Source organism: Anomaloglossus baeobatrachus, chromosome 5 (genome assembly GCF_048569485.1).
Source record: "Anomaloglossus baeobatrachus isolate aAnoBae1 chromosome 5, aAnoBae1.hap1, whole genome shotgun sequence".
Lineage (NCBI taxonomy): Eukaryota > Metazoa > Chordata > Amphibia > Anura > Aromobatidae > Anomaloglossus > Anomaloglossus baeobatrachus.
The window spans coordinates 38,297,073-38,313,140 of record NC_134357.1 but is presented as its reverse complement, the minus strand read 5'-3'; the positions used below and the strand labels follow the sequence as shown (position 1 = coordinate 38,313,140).

The 16,068-nt window shown below is 44.9% G+C and overlaps 2 protein-coding genes across 2 annotated transcripts in view; both read left to right on the top strand.

Annotated features, from left to right (window-relative positions):
* HPSE2 (heparanase 2 (inactive)) overlaps positions 1-16,068 on the top strand; it is a 479,085-nt gene that overhangs the window by 320,655 nt on the left and 142,362 nt on the right. The gene's annotated exons all lie outside the window — the stretch shown is intronic.
* Positions 792-15,189, top strand: LOC142310762 (uncharacterized). The gene is made up of 2 exons (XM_075348412.1): positions 792-2,511; positions 15,004-15,189. Exon 1 carries the CDS (start codon positions 915-917, stop codon positions 2,415-2,417), a length of 1,503 nt encoding a protein of 500 aa, XP_075204527.1. The 5' UTR covers positions 792-914; the 3' UTR covers positions 2,418-2,511; positions 15,004-15,189.

Here is a 16,068-nt window from a genome sequence, read left to right as displayed (position 1 = left end):
ATATGGTTACATGCTGAGAAGGTTTAGTATTGGGTTCAAGTGGAACTGTCATCACTGCAATTTCAGCCATAAACCTGACTTGTTACTTGTTACTCATAACACGGCTGCCAGTCCTATTAATGCTATCTGATTACTGACCGATGTACAAAACCACTTACAAAAGCGCTTACTTGCACCATCTGACATCTAATAAGTGAAAGCAGGACGCTCTTCAGAGAACAAATTGTTACATATTAATCCCTTGTTTTATGATAGATCCAAACACAATGGTTAAATGAAATACTACAGATTACTGAAATTTAAAATACGGTGTACGCAGAAGAAAAACACAGAAAAAACAGCAAATGTCCGATATATGAAAGATAACACCAGCAGCTACACAGACAAGCTATCAAATCACATAGAATATATCAATGACTGCTACATTTAAATCAATAAACGTATATTATTCTCAGCCTCCATTGCTGGGGGACCCTCTTCCCACCTCACAGATTGGGGGGCTTAGATTGAAAAGAGTTTTCTTCCCATCCTGGACTCCCCTTCGGACTCCCCTCCTTGTCTACCTTCACTTTTATACCCTCCTCATATTTCTCTTTATGTTTCCAGCCATAAAACTATGATGATTATACATCTTTCTACCAATAAATGTGTCTGTGTAGTACGTACACATGTCCCAAAGTAACCACTTAAGTATGTAGACTGGTACCTGGCAGTGCCTGGTGTCTCAAACTAAAATAAACCTGACATAAATAATATTAAAACTGTAGATTTGGACTTCCGGTTCCGGTCCTGGCTGAGGTGGTGGTGTAGAAGGGAAGCTCCTGCTACCCCCCGGAGAAAGCGTCAGATAGAAGCCCCCCCGAACGAGTGACCACGGTGAAAGTGAGGAAGCAGGGAACCGGAAGAGAGCGGCAATGGAACGGTACCTGCTGCGCAGTGCTGGAGGTGGAGAGGGAACCTGTAGGAGCGGCGACGCTGTGGGCCGGAGTGGAGTGGAGGAAAACAGCATGGTGCCGGAGAGCATGATGGAGGAGGAGCCAGAAACACGGGCAGGAGATGCAGCTAAGCTGTGCCGGAGACAGAGAGAGGAGGACGAGGTAGTGAGTGGGGAAACAGAGGAAAGTGAAACTGGAGAGAAGTGTCAGCAGGGGACAGAAGAGGACGGTCAGCAATGGGAGGAGGAGGGGGACATGGAGGAAGAAGAAAGAAGGGAGGAGGAGAGCAGCAATGAAGGAACAGGAGGGCTGGGAGAGAATATGGAGCCGCAGCACAGGGGAAATGGATTGGGACAATCTCAACAAAAGATAAGTACTGGTTTTATTACCCCTAATAAACGCTGCAAGAAGCACCCAGGCACAGTAGTGTCACAAAATTACAAGCAGCTAGAAGGAGGCAGAGGATCAGTGCAGGTGAGGAGAACTAGAAAGACAGCACCACCTGCAGGACAACACAAGCAACCACAAGAATTTAATGTAGATTATAAAAAACTGGCAGATGAAGTGGCATCCCATCTGTCCAAAGAAATCAAAACAGCTATTGAAACCGCTATACAGACATCATTAGCGGCTATGCAAAAGGAAATAAATGATCAGGCAACCAGATTGATAGAAACAGAGCAGAGAATATCCGAGTCAGAGGAAGCAATACTGACCATGCAAGAGCAAATAGCAACCTTAATGAAGTCCAATGACTACCTGAGGGACAAGGCGGAAGATCTAGAAAACAGATCGAGACGCAACAACTTACGCATAGTGGGACTGCCAGAATCGGTATCAATGGGGCAGTTGGATAACATCTGTGAGCTGGAGCTACCACAGGCCCTAGGCATAAAGGCGAAATTTAGGGTGGAAAGGGCCCACAGAGTGGGTCCACTGAGGCAAAAGGAGGCAAATAAAGCTGAAGGGCAAAATTCAAATAAATTTTCACCAAGAGCCAGACAGGTTATAGTCAAGTACCTCGATTATAAACACAAAGAGGAAATTCTGAAGGCTTTCAGAGATCGGAAGCGACCACTACAATACCAAGGCAATAGACTGCTAATCTTTGGGGACTATTCTGCAGATGTCTCCAAAAGGAGAAAGGAGTTCAGTAAAATCTGTACATTTTTGTACAACAAAAAGATAAAATGCCAGTTGCTGTACCCAGCTATATTGAAAGTTAGAAATCCCAATGGCTCATTTGCATATTATAAAGACTATAAGGAAGCTGAAAACATCCTCATGTCAGAACAAGATAAGAGTCGGATGGAAAGACAAGAGAGAGGACCTAGTGGAGGAGACACCGGTGGAAGAGGATCCCCTACAGGCCCGGGGAGAGATGCAGGACAATCCAAGGGGCGAACATCAGAGGAGGTCAGAGGTGACAGGTGTCGGAGTCCAGCTCAGCGGCACAGCCCCAGGACAGGCCACGGGGACTAGCACTGAATAACCGTCGGATACAGGCCCAGCGGATCTGATTTACTCGGAGTGAGGGTCCCTCAATATCAGGACTAAATCGGATGCTTGGCTATTAGTAAGGTTCTGGCATATCTAATGTTTGTGACATATTGTACTAAGTCTGGTATAATGCTCAAGGATGTTTCATGTTGTTCGGGGGAAAGATTAGAATATATACTTTATGGGGGGGGGACCAGGGAGCTCAATGTTTTGGCTAGGAAAAGGGGAAGTCACCAACATGGCGGTAAGCGCCGGAAAGTCTTTGACAGGGAAGACATGTTCTATTGTTATATGTTTTTTGTTTTTGCTATGCTGTTCTATGTTACATTCACAAAAGGGAGGAAGGGAATGTCATTCTAATGGAATTATGCGTGAACGTAGGATAGGTCGTCTCGTTTCCCCCAAGGGTGGGGCTCTAAGGGGTGGACATGGCAAGACCAGGTCATTTAGGCAATCATGGTACAATTAACAACATGGAACGTTAAAGGCTTGAGATCACCCAACAAAAGGGCGATGATACTAAGACACCTGAAGCGGTTAAAAACAGATATTGCCCTACTGCAAGAAACACACTTGGGGAGGGAGGACTTTTTCCGCATGAAGAAACACTGGGTGGGCTCAGTCTATGGGGCAGCAGCGCAAGGCAGGAAAGCGGGCACCATGATTTTAATAAATAAGCAACTAAGTCATGAAGTAGTGACACATGAGGAGGATGATCAGGGGAGGTGGCAGCACTTAACAATTATTAGCCCAGCTGGCAGACTCAGTATCTATAATGTGTATGGACCGAACTCGCAACAGATCGCGTTCCATGATAATATAAAGACCATCATATTATCTGATGAGGAGCCCAACATCATAGTGGCGGGAGACTTCAACACAGTTCCAGACTCGGCTGAAGACAGAGGGAGGAAGGAGGGGGAGATTAGTGCAGGGGACAGGAGTTCAGTCAACAGGGACGTAACATTGGAGGATGTAGGTCTGAAAGATATATGGAGACTAACTCATCCGCACGACAGAGAGTTCACACACTTCTCCCATCCGCATGATAGCTGGTCACGCATAGATCAGATATGGATGTCTCGGGATCTTGTGAATGGAGTACAAAAGTGTATGATTGAAAACATGGTGATCTCTGACCATAGCCCGGTGAGAGTGGACATCAGAGAAAAGTTTAGGAGAGGGTCAGACATTATCTGGCGATTCCCGTCGTTCCTCCTCAGACAAGATAATTTTCATAAGATACTAAAAGAGTGGTGGGAGGAATTCGCAGAGGATAACAAGGAACACAGGGTGACCCCAGTGCTATACTGGGAAACGGCAAAAGCGGTCCTGCGGGGACGCTTGGTGGGGTATGCGGCAATGATTAAAAGGAAGACCAACGAGAATTACAACTATCACAGCGAGGTAGTGCGGATAGCGTATTCAAAGTACTTGGCAGATAGGTCTAGCACGCTAAAAGACAAATGGTTGGAGGCAAAGAGAGGCTTTGATGAGTGGGCCAAAAAAAAGGAACAATTATACTGGTCACACAAGGAAGCCGATCTTCATAGATTCGGTAATAAGGCGGGAAGGATGCTAGCAAATCTGGCAAGAGGTAGTAGAAAAGTAACGGTGATCTCTAAACTGAAAACAAAGGAGGGAGAGGTAACCACAGACCCTAAGGTTATCAACAAGTTGCTGGGGGACTACTATAGAAAGTTATACGGGACAGGAAATAATCACACACCTAATGAGGAAGAATGGTTAAGACAAGCCCAAATGCCTAGCTTGACAGAGGAAGACAGGGGAGCCTTAAATGAAGACATAACAGTGGAGGAGGTGACGAGAGCAATCAGGAAGCTCAACGTCAATAAGGCACCAGGACCCGACGGTTTTAATAGCGAATTTTATAAGGTATTGAAGGAGCAGATCTCACCGGATCTAACTGCAGTTTTTAACGCAATCCTGGGAGGAGCAGAAATTCCTAGAAATGCCAACATAGCGTATATCAAATTACTCCCTAAGGGAACCAAAGATCTGGATGACCCCTCCAGTTACAGACCCATATCGCTCATCAATCAAGATCTGAAACTAATGTCTAAAATCATGGCTGACAGACTGGCCATTATTTTACCCAGGATAATATCAGACCAACAGGTAGGGTTTATCAAAGGGAGAAATGCAGTAACTAACATTAGAAAGACGATCCTAGTGGTAGACGCGGTTAGATTGGGGCGCACGGAGGGAGGGGCAAGACCTGCTCTAGTCACACTCGATGCTGAGAAAGCATTCGACAATGTCAATTGGAGATGGCTGGACAAGGTGATGGAGGCCACAGGGATTGAAGGCAGAATGAGACTCTACATCAGGGGCTTATACGCCAATTCGGGAGCTAGGGTCCATACCCCAGGCTTCCTGTCGGATGTGTTCCCCCTGATGAGGGGGACGAGACAGGGTTGCCCGTTATCACCCCTGTTATTTAATTTGGCAATCGAGCCACTATCAAGAGTACTACAAGGACAAAACAGTTTCAAAGGGATTAGGATAAGAGGAACAGAAATAAAAACAGCACTTTTTGCTGATGATGTGATATTATATATGGGGGATCCTAACGCGGATTTGCCACAGACTCTTGCCATGATTGAAAAATTTGGTTCACTTTCAGGCTTTAAGTTAAACAAAAAAAAGTGTGAGATCTTGTTTTTAAGGGGATCTCAAGGGATAACAGGTAGAAGCTTGAGAGATGGTTGTCTATGTGGGATACCTATAGCACAGACATCAATCAAGTACTTGGGAGTGCATATAGGAAGATCGGTGGAAGCAATTTATAAATTGAACTATGACCCGCTTATTAAAAAAATCATAACCCAACTAAGGGGGTGGAGGGGTCTGCCCTTACCACTTCTGGCAAGATGCCACCTAGTAAAAATGATGAGCTTTCCTAGGTTGTTGTATCCCTTCCAGACGATTCCGCTATTGTTGAAACTGAAAGAAGTCAACAGACTCAACTCAGCGTATGCAGATTTTATATGGAGGGGGAAGAAACCTAGAATAAAGCTACGTACGCTGATGAAGTCAGTGGAGGAGGGAGGACTCAGTTTCCCAGATGTTAGGGGTTACAACCTCGTGTGCATTATGAGACATGTGATTGATTGGCTAAGAGGAACAAGTAGACACTCAGATTATGGTTTGGAAAATAAATACGCAGCACCATGGGATCTGACGTCTATTCTCCACTCCTCATTGTCTGGGGTTGAAGGCCATATAAAAAATTCAATGATATTTCGGGATACCATGTTGACCTGGAAACTGGTAAGAAGGAAGTTGGGACTTGCGTGGAAGGTGTCTAAATATTTAAATCCCTGGGCAGCCCCAAGCTTCCCCCAGGGGCGAGATAACAAGCTATTTATTAGTTGGAAAGAGAAGGGTATCCAGAGAATGAAGGATGTTATGAATGTGGAAGAGAGAAGGTGGATGACAGGTCGAGAAGTACTCGACAAATACGACCTCAATAACTTTCATATCATTCAGTACGAGCAATTAAAGCATGGAGTGATTGGGGATCTTGGAGAGGTTGGAAGAGAATTGAACAAAAGCCTGATTGATGAGCTCCTGGAATGTGATGCAACGAATGTAAATGTCTCCCAAATTTATCGAACATTTAGGGGAGTGCTCATATCTCGGGAGGATAGTCGCACCCTTACAGCGTGGGGAAAACAACTGAAAGGACAAGAAGTGACAGGAAGCATATTGAAAGGATGGGTTCAAATGCGAAAGCACGTCATCAACGAGGGATGGAGAGACACTCAGTTTAGGATATTACATAGGGCCATTGTGGCCCATAACATTCCGGGAAGAGAGGCGCGGTGTCCCAAATGTCAAAAAGAGAAAACAGACATGTTACATGGGTTATGGGAATGTAAGGTAATTCAAAAGTTCTGGAATCAAGTCAGAATTTTGGCCCAATCAACATGGGGAATATTTTGTAAATTAGAGGTAATGGTGTGGATTTTTCATGTCTTTGAAGGAGGAGTTAGAGGGGGGCCAAATATCCAGGACAAAAGGACATTTGCAATCATTCATGACCTAGCCATGATAGCTAAACGGTGCATCTTAAGACATTGGATACGTAGGGAGACTCCATCTACAAAGGAGGTTATCGACGACTTACACAACCTTCTGAGATTGGAGAAACTAGAGGCGGAAAGGGATAAGGACAAGAAGACAGACAATTTTTTTGGGAGGTGGACAAACTTTATAGAAATCCATTTCACGCGGGGAGAAATAAATGCTTTGGTGACACCTTTCATGCAAACCGAGTGGTACCTTCTGAATGAAATCCAGGATAGCTTGGGGATATTGAGGTTCACCTAGTGGAGACCCAGGAGGGAGGGGGAGATGAGACGTTAAGGTAGACTTAAGATACGACATTGGCACTCAAAATACTAAAGAATGACAAAGGGTTTTAAGGTTTTGTGTTACAAGTGTTTTAGGTAGAATCTTTTGCTCTAATTTGCTATGCATAATTTTCAACTGAAGAACTTTAGGGACTCCCAAGCTGGAATATTACTCTTTTCTATGTCATAACTTGTCAGTTGAATGAACCCATTTTGTAATCATAATTTTGTAACGGTTTTATATAATTGAAAATCAATAAAAAAGGTTTGGGAAAAAAAAAAAAAACTGTAGATTTTAATTACACAATTCAATTAACCCTTTACAATACAACCCTCAAGGACGTTGCTTATTACAAAAGCAACAAATTTATGTAAAAACTCAATATTTACAGGTTGATCCTATTTTTACAGGAAGACTTTACGGACCCACAGATACAAGGGATCGGTGGGTCCAACTGAGTTTAAAAAAAACAAACAAACCTGGTTTGGGCCTGAAATTGATCCCGGATATCTAGCTGGACGCAACTCGCCATATAAGTCTATGGGGACCCGAATCGTGGTAGGGCTAGTAAGATTAGAGCATGCGCATTATACCAGTCTACTGTGCAACGGTAACACTACTTCCAGGGGGGGCGCTCATTAACTTCATGCATATGCACTGCTCACCCACCCGCAGTCCTGGCGTCTGTGATTGGATTCAGTCAGACCGCGCCATCGCCCTGTATGACAACGTATCTGACTGCAATCAATCACAGATGCTATGTGTTTCCCTATCGGAGTGCAAAAAGTAAATAAAAAATATTTTCCCCCATATTATGATACCCAACACAGATAAAGCATGCGGCTACAGGCTGCAGCCCTCAGCCGTGTGCTTATGTTGGCTGTGGATAAATTAAATAAATATTTTTAAAACACAACGTGTGGTCACCCAATCTTGATATCCAGCTATGATAAAGCTGATAGCCAGGGGTTGGTATTCTCAGGCTAGGGAGGCCCATGGTTATAGGGCCCCCCAACTGAAAAATAGCAGCCAGCAGCTGGCCAGAATTGTCGCATCCATTAGATGCGATAATCCCGGAACTTTATCCAGCTTATCCTGATTACTCTGGTGCTCTGGCATTTGGGTTAATAAGGGGTTAATGACAGCTCACAGCTGTTACTAAGCCCTAGATTAGTAATGGGAGGCATCTATGAGACACCTCCCATTACTAATCTGTAAGTGAAAAGAAATAAACACAAACACAGAAAAAAAATCCTTTATTTGAAATAAAATAGAAAAAAACACCCTCTTTCTCCAATTTACTAACCCCCCAAAACCCAGTTCTGACGTAATCCACACGAGGTCCCACGACGATTCCAACTCTGTTACATTCTGAAGTGACAGCGCGAGGTCATAAAGCATGCTTCAGGCACAAAACATGCTGTGGCTTCAGGCAAAATATGAGTAAACATATTTTAGGAGGTTACCATTCCCCTATAGAGATCACCACCAGTACAAGGATAAGACATAGAAACAAAAAGAAAAAAGAAATGCTGGACCAAAAGGGATCAACCAAAAAGCCACAATATTTTATGAATCGCACATGACACGTGAAAATAAAAAACAAAACGTGACAATTTTAAAAACAATTAAAACAGCCAAAAAAGGCTGAAACCAGAACAACCCATAATAAGGGAACAGCACAGTTTCCCATGAATGGTATGATAAATAAGCCTATGATATTATAATACAGACAACCAAAGAATAAAACACAATTGTGTATAGAAAAATATATACTGAAGCTGAAAGTGAATAAATCACAAAATCTGACACTACCCTACCCACAGGCCAAGATAGACCACTAAAATGAAGGTATAAATCACCCTAAATAAGGATGATCAGGTAGTGAGACCACCTCCATAACAGAGGGGTAATTAAACAAGGTATACTACCAGAGGCCTGGCTGCTGATATGAGTGGTGAGGAGCCAGGGAGACTGTGAGAGTGGGATGTTACCTCTTCAGGCAGAGAAGGAGTCGCAGCGATGAGTGGTGGTGTCACTCAGTTTATTTGCGGTCACAGCTGTAGGTTCCCACTGTACCCCAGCTTTGACCACAGGTAAACTGACCTCAGGTGACCTCATTAAACTCAGTGACCTCACCTCAGGTAAGGTCACTGACTTCACAGACCTGCATCTCCTGGCAGAGAAACGCGAGGTTTTTTGAAACGAGATGCAGATGTGGTGCTGAAATTTAAACACCATATTCCTGCAAATAATCTGCATCTTCTCGCAAAAAAACACATCAAAACACGATGCGGTTTTTTGCCAGGAGATGCAGATTTGGAGCAGGAATATGGTGTATAAATTTCAACACCAAATCGGTATCTTTTGGCAAAAAAATGCACATAAATGGTTTTGACGCCTTTTCAGTGTGGTTTTATGCCAGGAGTTGCAAATTTGGTGCTGAAATGTCTGCAACAGATTTCTGCATCAAATTTGCATCTCTTGGCTGAAAGCCGCACTGATATGGCTTCAAAACAATTTTTGTGCAATTTTTTGCCAAGAGATGCAGATTTGTTGCTGAAACGTATACACCATATTCATGCACCATATCTGCATCTTCTGGCAAAAAAACTCATAGCATCACTATCACAGCGAAACCGCATCGTCTTTTTGTGTGGTTTTTTTTGCCAGAAGATACAGAATTGATGCAGAAATATGGTGTATAAATTTTGGCACAAAGTCTGCATTTCTTAAAAAAAAAAAAAAAGTGGTTTTCTGCCAGGAGATGAAGGTCTGTGAACTCAGTGACCTCACCTGAAGTGAGGTCACTCAGTTGAATGAAGTCACCTGAGATCAGGTTACCTGCGGTCACAGATGGGGTACCGTGGGATCCTCCAGCTGTGACCGAAAATAAACTAAGTGACGTCTCATCGCTGCGGCTCATTCTCTGCCCAAAGCCCACAGCATGTGGGCATGTTTTGTGCCCGTGCGCTGTCACTTCAGTATGTAGCAGAGCTAGAATCGTCATTGGAGCTCTTGTGGATTATGTGGGACCTGAGTGTTTGGGGTTAATAAAGGGGTGAAAGAGGGTGGGTTTTTGTATTTTATTTCAAATAAAGGATTTTTTTCGGTGTTTGTGTTTATTTCTTTTCACTTACAGATTAGTGATGGGGTCTCATAGATGCCTCCCATTACTAATCTAGGGCTTAGTGGCACCAGCGAGCTGTCTTTAACTCCTGATATTACCCCAATTGCCACTGCACTAGGGCAATCGGGAAGGGCCGGGTAAAGTTCCAGGATTGTCACATCTAATGGATGTAATAATTCTGGGAAGCTGAAAGCTGCTATTTTTAAGCTGGGGGGGGCTTAATAACCATAACCACCAATAACAATAATCAAGCTGTTGGCTGTATAATGGCTGTGTATCAAAATTGGGGGGGGTGGGACTGCATGCCACTTTTTTAAAATAATTTATTTAAATAATGCTTAAAAAAGCCACATGCGGTTCGTCTTATTTTGATACACAGCCAAGATAAGCACACGGTGGGGGCTGCAGCCTGTATCCATATGCTTTATCTGTGCTGGGTATCATAAAATGGAGGGACTGTTCACCAATTTTTTTTTTTATTTATTTATTTTTACATCAGTCTAGGAACACAGACAAGTGTGTGGTTGAAAACAGTCAGACACTGTCACACAGGGTGGGGGCGCAATCTGACTTGAACCGATCACAGAGGCCAGGACTGCCGGTGGGCTGGGCAAGCAGTGTATTTGTATGAAGTATAATGAGCAGCCCCGGAAGTAGTGTTAGAACAGCGCAGGAGACTGGTAAGTATAACATGCCTGCTTTTCTCTATTATCTTTCTTTCTCTCTTCTTTTCTTTTAATTACCCACTGTCATGATCCAGGACCGGTATCCTACGCTCCAGAGTTTCATAAACCCAGTCTGGACATGTCAGGGGTTCACTCCCATCAGCCTCATTCTGGTTTCAGGAGACACTATATATGGTCTCTGAACCTGCATTCCTGTGCTGGTTATAGTTTTGCTCTGCAGCCTGTGGCATGCTCTTGTGAGATTTCCTGGTTTGTCTGACTCCTTGTTGTCATGCCCTGACCTGTAATTTCCCCCGTTCGTCCATCTGTCCCAGTCCCTGACTTCCTGCTCCTGTCTGTTGTTTGTGTTTCCTTCTGCATTCTTGATCTCCCAGCTTCTGACTCGGTTGTGTTTTCTAACTTGATTTTGATCCTCCCTCTGCACTGACTAGACTTCTCGGCTAGACCCTGACTGTTTGAGTACTCTATTGCCCCCTGGTGTTTCGCCTGTTAGCTGCCTGCTAGATTTATGCGGGCGTCACACGGGACGATAAATCGTGTGATCACATAAGCGTTCGCACTTGCCCCCGTCGTTTGTGCGTCACGGACAATTAGTTGCCCGTGGCGCACAAAGTTGTTAACCCCCGTCACACGTACTTACCTCCCGGGCGACGTCGCTGTGGGTGGCGGACATCCTCTTCCTGAAGGGGGAGGTACGTTCGGCGTCACTGCGACGTCACACGGCAGCCGGCCAATAGAAGCGGAGGGGTGGAGATGAGCGGGACGTAACATCCCGCCCACCTCCTTTCTTCCGCATTGCCGGCGGGACGCAGGTAAGCTGTGTTCGTCGTTCCCGGGGTGTCATATGGAGCGATGTGTGCTGCCACGGGAGCGACGAGCAACCGCGTGCAGAAGGAGAAACGAGCTTATGAAAATGAACGACGTGTCAACGAGCAACGATAAGGTGAGTATTTTTGCTCGTTCACAGTCGTTCGGAGGTGTCACACGGTACGATATCTCTGACGATGCCGGATGTGCGTCACTAACGACGTGACCCCGACCACATATCGCCAGATATATCGTACCGTGTGACGCCTGCATTAATCTGCTGTACTTCAGCTGCCTTTCTATTACAGTGTAACTTTGACTCTCCTTCACTACTCTGATGCCACCTAGTAGGGAATACGCTGTACTACATCTTACTAGCCCTTTGACACCCAAGTTGCCGGAGATGGATGGATACCTGGAGTTCCCTGGGAGCTCTGTGCCCGGGGTCACTGCACAGGTACTTGTGAACCCACATGGATTCAGACTTATGCAGTCTGGGTCCGCCCATCACTACTAATGATGACCCATTCTTTCCTAATCAGTTTATCACAGTTTCTGTGTTTTTCTTTGTCCACTCGCTTTTTAAGGATTGACCGCAGGTTCTCATTGGGATTGATGTGGATTGGTGATAATTTGTTTTCACTGGACAACTCTTTTATTCTAAAGTTTGTAGCTTCCCAATTCCTTGATTTTCTCACCCTGTGACTTCGACCGATCCAGAGAACTAGGGCTCTGAAGAGCTCTGTGTGAATGGAGCGATGGTCGACTATGCGCACTCCATTCAGTCTTAATGGGGCCTATGGAGATGGCCAAGCATATGGTCTTTGGCACTTCCAGAAGAATGAATGGAGTGAAAAAAGGGAAATATACCTGATAATTTTATGTTGAACACAAAAGAGGGAGTTAATCTAGGATTTTGTGTCAGAATTTCGGCATAAAAAAAGTTGCAATCAAAGTTGGATATCATTTTTGTGCAAAACTTTGTGACTTTTTGCTATTATGCTCGGGCCATGATTAGCTGTGCAATAGTAAAGAGTCTACAAATTGTGACCTTTTAAAAAATTGCACAAAAAAGTCACAGTTCATACTCCACTATGGAGAATAAAAGAAGAAAATTAGTTCACACTCCGCTAGGGAGGATGTCGTGAAGAGCAGAAAATCAGTTCTAGACAAAAGTGTGATATGTAAAATATGTGCCAAAGTTATGAAACCTTGTACTGCACTTTTATGTAAAATGGCAAAGTGGCCAGAAGCGAAACTGACTTCATTCATGATGAATTCCCCATATAGATTTTTTTTTTTAAAAAAAACAGCCTTAAAAAGGAACCTGTCAGGTCCAGTATGCACCCAGAATCACAAGCAGTTCGTTGCATATTTCTAATCCTTGCCTAACTGTCCCTGTATCTAGTAGCATAGATAAAGAGAGCTTTAGAAAAAGTATTTTTAAAGATTCCATATCATATGCTAATGAGGCCCGGGACTAGTCGTGAGGGTGTTACTTCCCCTGACTAGTCCGCCCTCTTAGCATGGTAGTACGCCCACAGGGTCGTGCTAACATGCTGTTCAATGCAGCATCACCAGTACCTGTGCCTGTGTCCGCGGTGAACGCTGGAGCTGAATCCCCCACACTTCCGGTCATGCAGTATGAAGCCAGGTGTACGCGTCCCGTCTTCAGACAGGTCTAGTGCGCATAACTGGAAGTGCAGGGCATTCAGCTTCAGCGTTCATCACGGACACAGGTACGCGCATCACCGCTGGTGACGCTGCATTGAATAGCATGTTAGCACGCCTTTGTGGGCGTACTACCATGCTAAGAGGGCGGACTAGTCAGGGGAAGTAACGCCCTCAAGACTAGTCCCTGGCCTCATTAATATTTGATATGGAATCTTTAGAAATACTTTTTCTAAAGATCTCTGCTAGTGTATATGTAGTGCCCCACGGGACCTGCAGGGCTACCCGTCACAGGGCCAGTGGTATTTTGGGGTTGCTGTAACTGGCTTGACCTGGCTCCATTGCCCCGTTGGCTACATGAAAAGAGGGTGCAAGGGGGATGGGGGTTTTGCTTTGCAGCACCACCCGTGGTGCGCGGCCAGGGATTAGCTGCCGCTGCAAGATGTTACTCTCTTCCGTGGCTGATGTTACCGCAGCTCAAATATTCCAGCCCCCCACAGGCGGAGCGAGCCCCAGGGAGGTGGCGATGGGGGGAAGGGCCATTGGTGCCGAAGTGCGGGGCGACGGTGCCGGTAATAAGAGGCTGAGGCAGTGGTTGCAGTTCCAGGTCTTTTACTCACAGTTCTTAAGATGCTGCCATCAGGGTACCGGTCACCGCTGTGCTGGGCCCCAGCCAATCCTGGATGGAACAGAGGTCACCACCGGTGTTGTGAAGCGTGTGAGACCTTCCTCCTTATGCCTTGTAGTGTGAATCCGCGTGGCGTGAAGCTACTTGGGGACCCCAGTATCCTTGGCTTTAGTTACCATCCCGTTCGCACGCATCACAAGACAATTATAGGCCCGACTTTTGTCTTGACTTCTGTCTCTATATGCTGCTGTGCCCCGGGATTTCTGTGGTGTTGGGCAATGGGACATGAAATCCCCCTTCACTGCAGACTCTGGTAGTCCAACGTGGAGTATGTTCTACTTTAGGGCTCTGCACCCTGCCGGCGCCGGTCCTGAAGGGGCTGTTGGTGCTCACCCTTCGGCTACCGTGTTGTTCCTCTATCTCACCAGCTCCACCTGGTCGTCTCCGGTTTCTCCCAGTCTGCCGGGTCCTTTCCAGTCTGCCCTGTCCTCACGGAGAATGCTCTAAAGAACGGCCCTCTACCACCAAGATCTTTCGAGGCCATGATGTCCTGGCACTCTCCTTCTCTCTTTCCCCGGGATAGCTCTGAAGCACTCATCCTGGGCAGTCTTTCTGAGGGGATCTGTGAAGCAGACCCCTCAGTGACCTGGCTTCTCCTACTTCTCTGACTGATCGGAAGTGATTTTATGTGTGTTCTGTAACTTCCACAGTTAGCCCCCACCTTCCTGATGACTCACCCTGCCCGGGAAAAAACCCATTGCTATGGTGACTACCTGTGTTGTGCAACTGCTGGCTGGCTGTGTTGTGTAAGCCATGAGCACAGAATGTTGTGTAAGCTATGAACACCAGAAGTTAACCTCTTCTTACCCGGGATAAGTACTGCACCTTAAGGCAGATGCAATACCCTGTGGCGACTGAAGCCTCAGGGGTGCCATATATACAGGGACAGTTAGGCAAAGATTAGCAATATGCACCCAGAACTGCTCGTGGTTCTGGGTGCATATTGCACCTGACCAGTTCCCCTTAAAGTCCTACAGTTTTTATCGTTCTCTTTATTTTCTTCTGTCATTTTGGTCACTAAATTGATACATTCAGGTAAAACAATGTTTCACATTGAACCAGCACAATGTTTGACAAGTCCTACTAGAAATGCTTATTGTAATCTGCTCTGTTCTCCCATTTTTATAATTCCTTGTGACTGATGTTCTCTGCATTGATCATCTCTACAAACCTGCACTTACCCAGCATACTCCACTTTATCTTCAGATCCCCTTGGTCCAACAGCCGGTCAAAGGTGAAACTGAAGGCGGTAAGAGGATCAACGCGACTGGGGGAAAAGGGGCTGATTTTGACAGACACATGCGTCCACATGCATTCATAGTCTGCACAGTGGTTGCCAGGTCTACGGAAGTGCGGAATTATTCTAAAGAGTAGATCTGTGGAGAACATCAGTAACAAGTAAGTACTTTTATTTTATTGCAAAAACTAAATATATAGCATGAACAGCCTTTAGCTAACATACTGCATGCTCCTAACCAATGAATTATTTTATATGTTTTTATATGTTGGGCGAATGCTAGAAAATCAGAAGTTTAGTCATATATTTTCTAACATTTTTATAACATCGTTGTCGTGTTGTGATTTCTATTAACAATATGTAATGTATTCAACGAAGATCAAATCTGTCGGAGTTTAAACACAAGTGAGCAGTAAATAGCAATTGGGGTAATGTAAAAAGAGACAAAAAACTCCTAAAACATAACATTTAATTAATATGCATTAAAACGTGGACTGCCACCATAAAAGAATAAAAAGTGTTATCATGGGCTGAAGAACCGAAAATACCAGCCTCAGACAGATACACTCAGGCACAAAATGCAGGGGGTATGAAAAAGCAAGTCATACACATACCTGCATCCTAGTCACAACAAAGATGGTTGCTACGTTAGGACAGCAAATGCCATATACCAACCGCAACCATGCAGATGAAAAAGAAAAAAACGGTCTTACCGTATTTTCAAGGGCATAGGATGATAGAGCTCAACCTCAGGCGACCTCACAAGGGTCCTACACAAATACCTTTTGTTGGCTCAACCAAATAATGTACCTCCCGACGCGTTTCAATAAATGATCATCAGGGGAGTCTTGATAGGGTACTAATCGTCATACCAGCAATAACACCAGGACTGGCAGACAGTGAAATTGCCCCATGGACAGACTGTAAAACAATAATCACAAATTACAGTCCTAATCATGAAAACCAAAGAAACAGGAGAGAACAGCGACCAAAAAACAAGCTGCTTACCCGATAGAAGTCCAGCAAGGAGGAAC

Excerpts from the sequence above, each read along its gene's own strand:
- LOC142310762 (XM_075348412.1), top strand. The coding sequence starts at position 915 with ATGGAACGGTACCTGCTGCGCAGTGCTGGAGGTGGAGAGGGAACCTGT.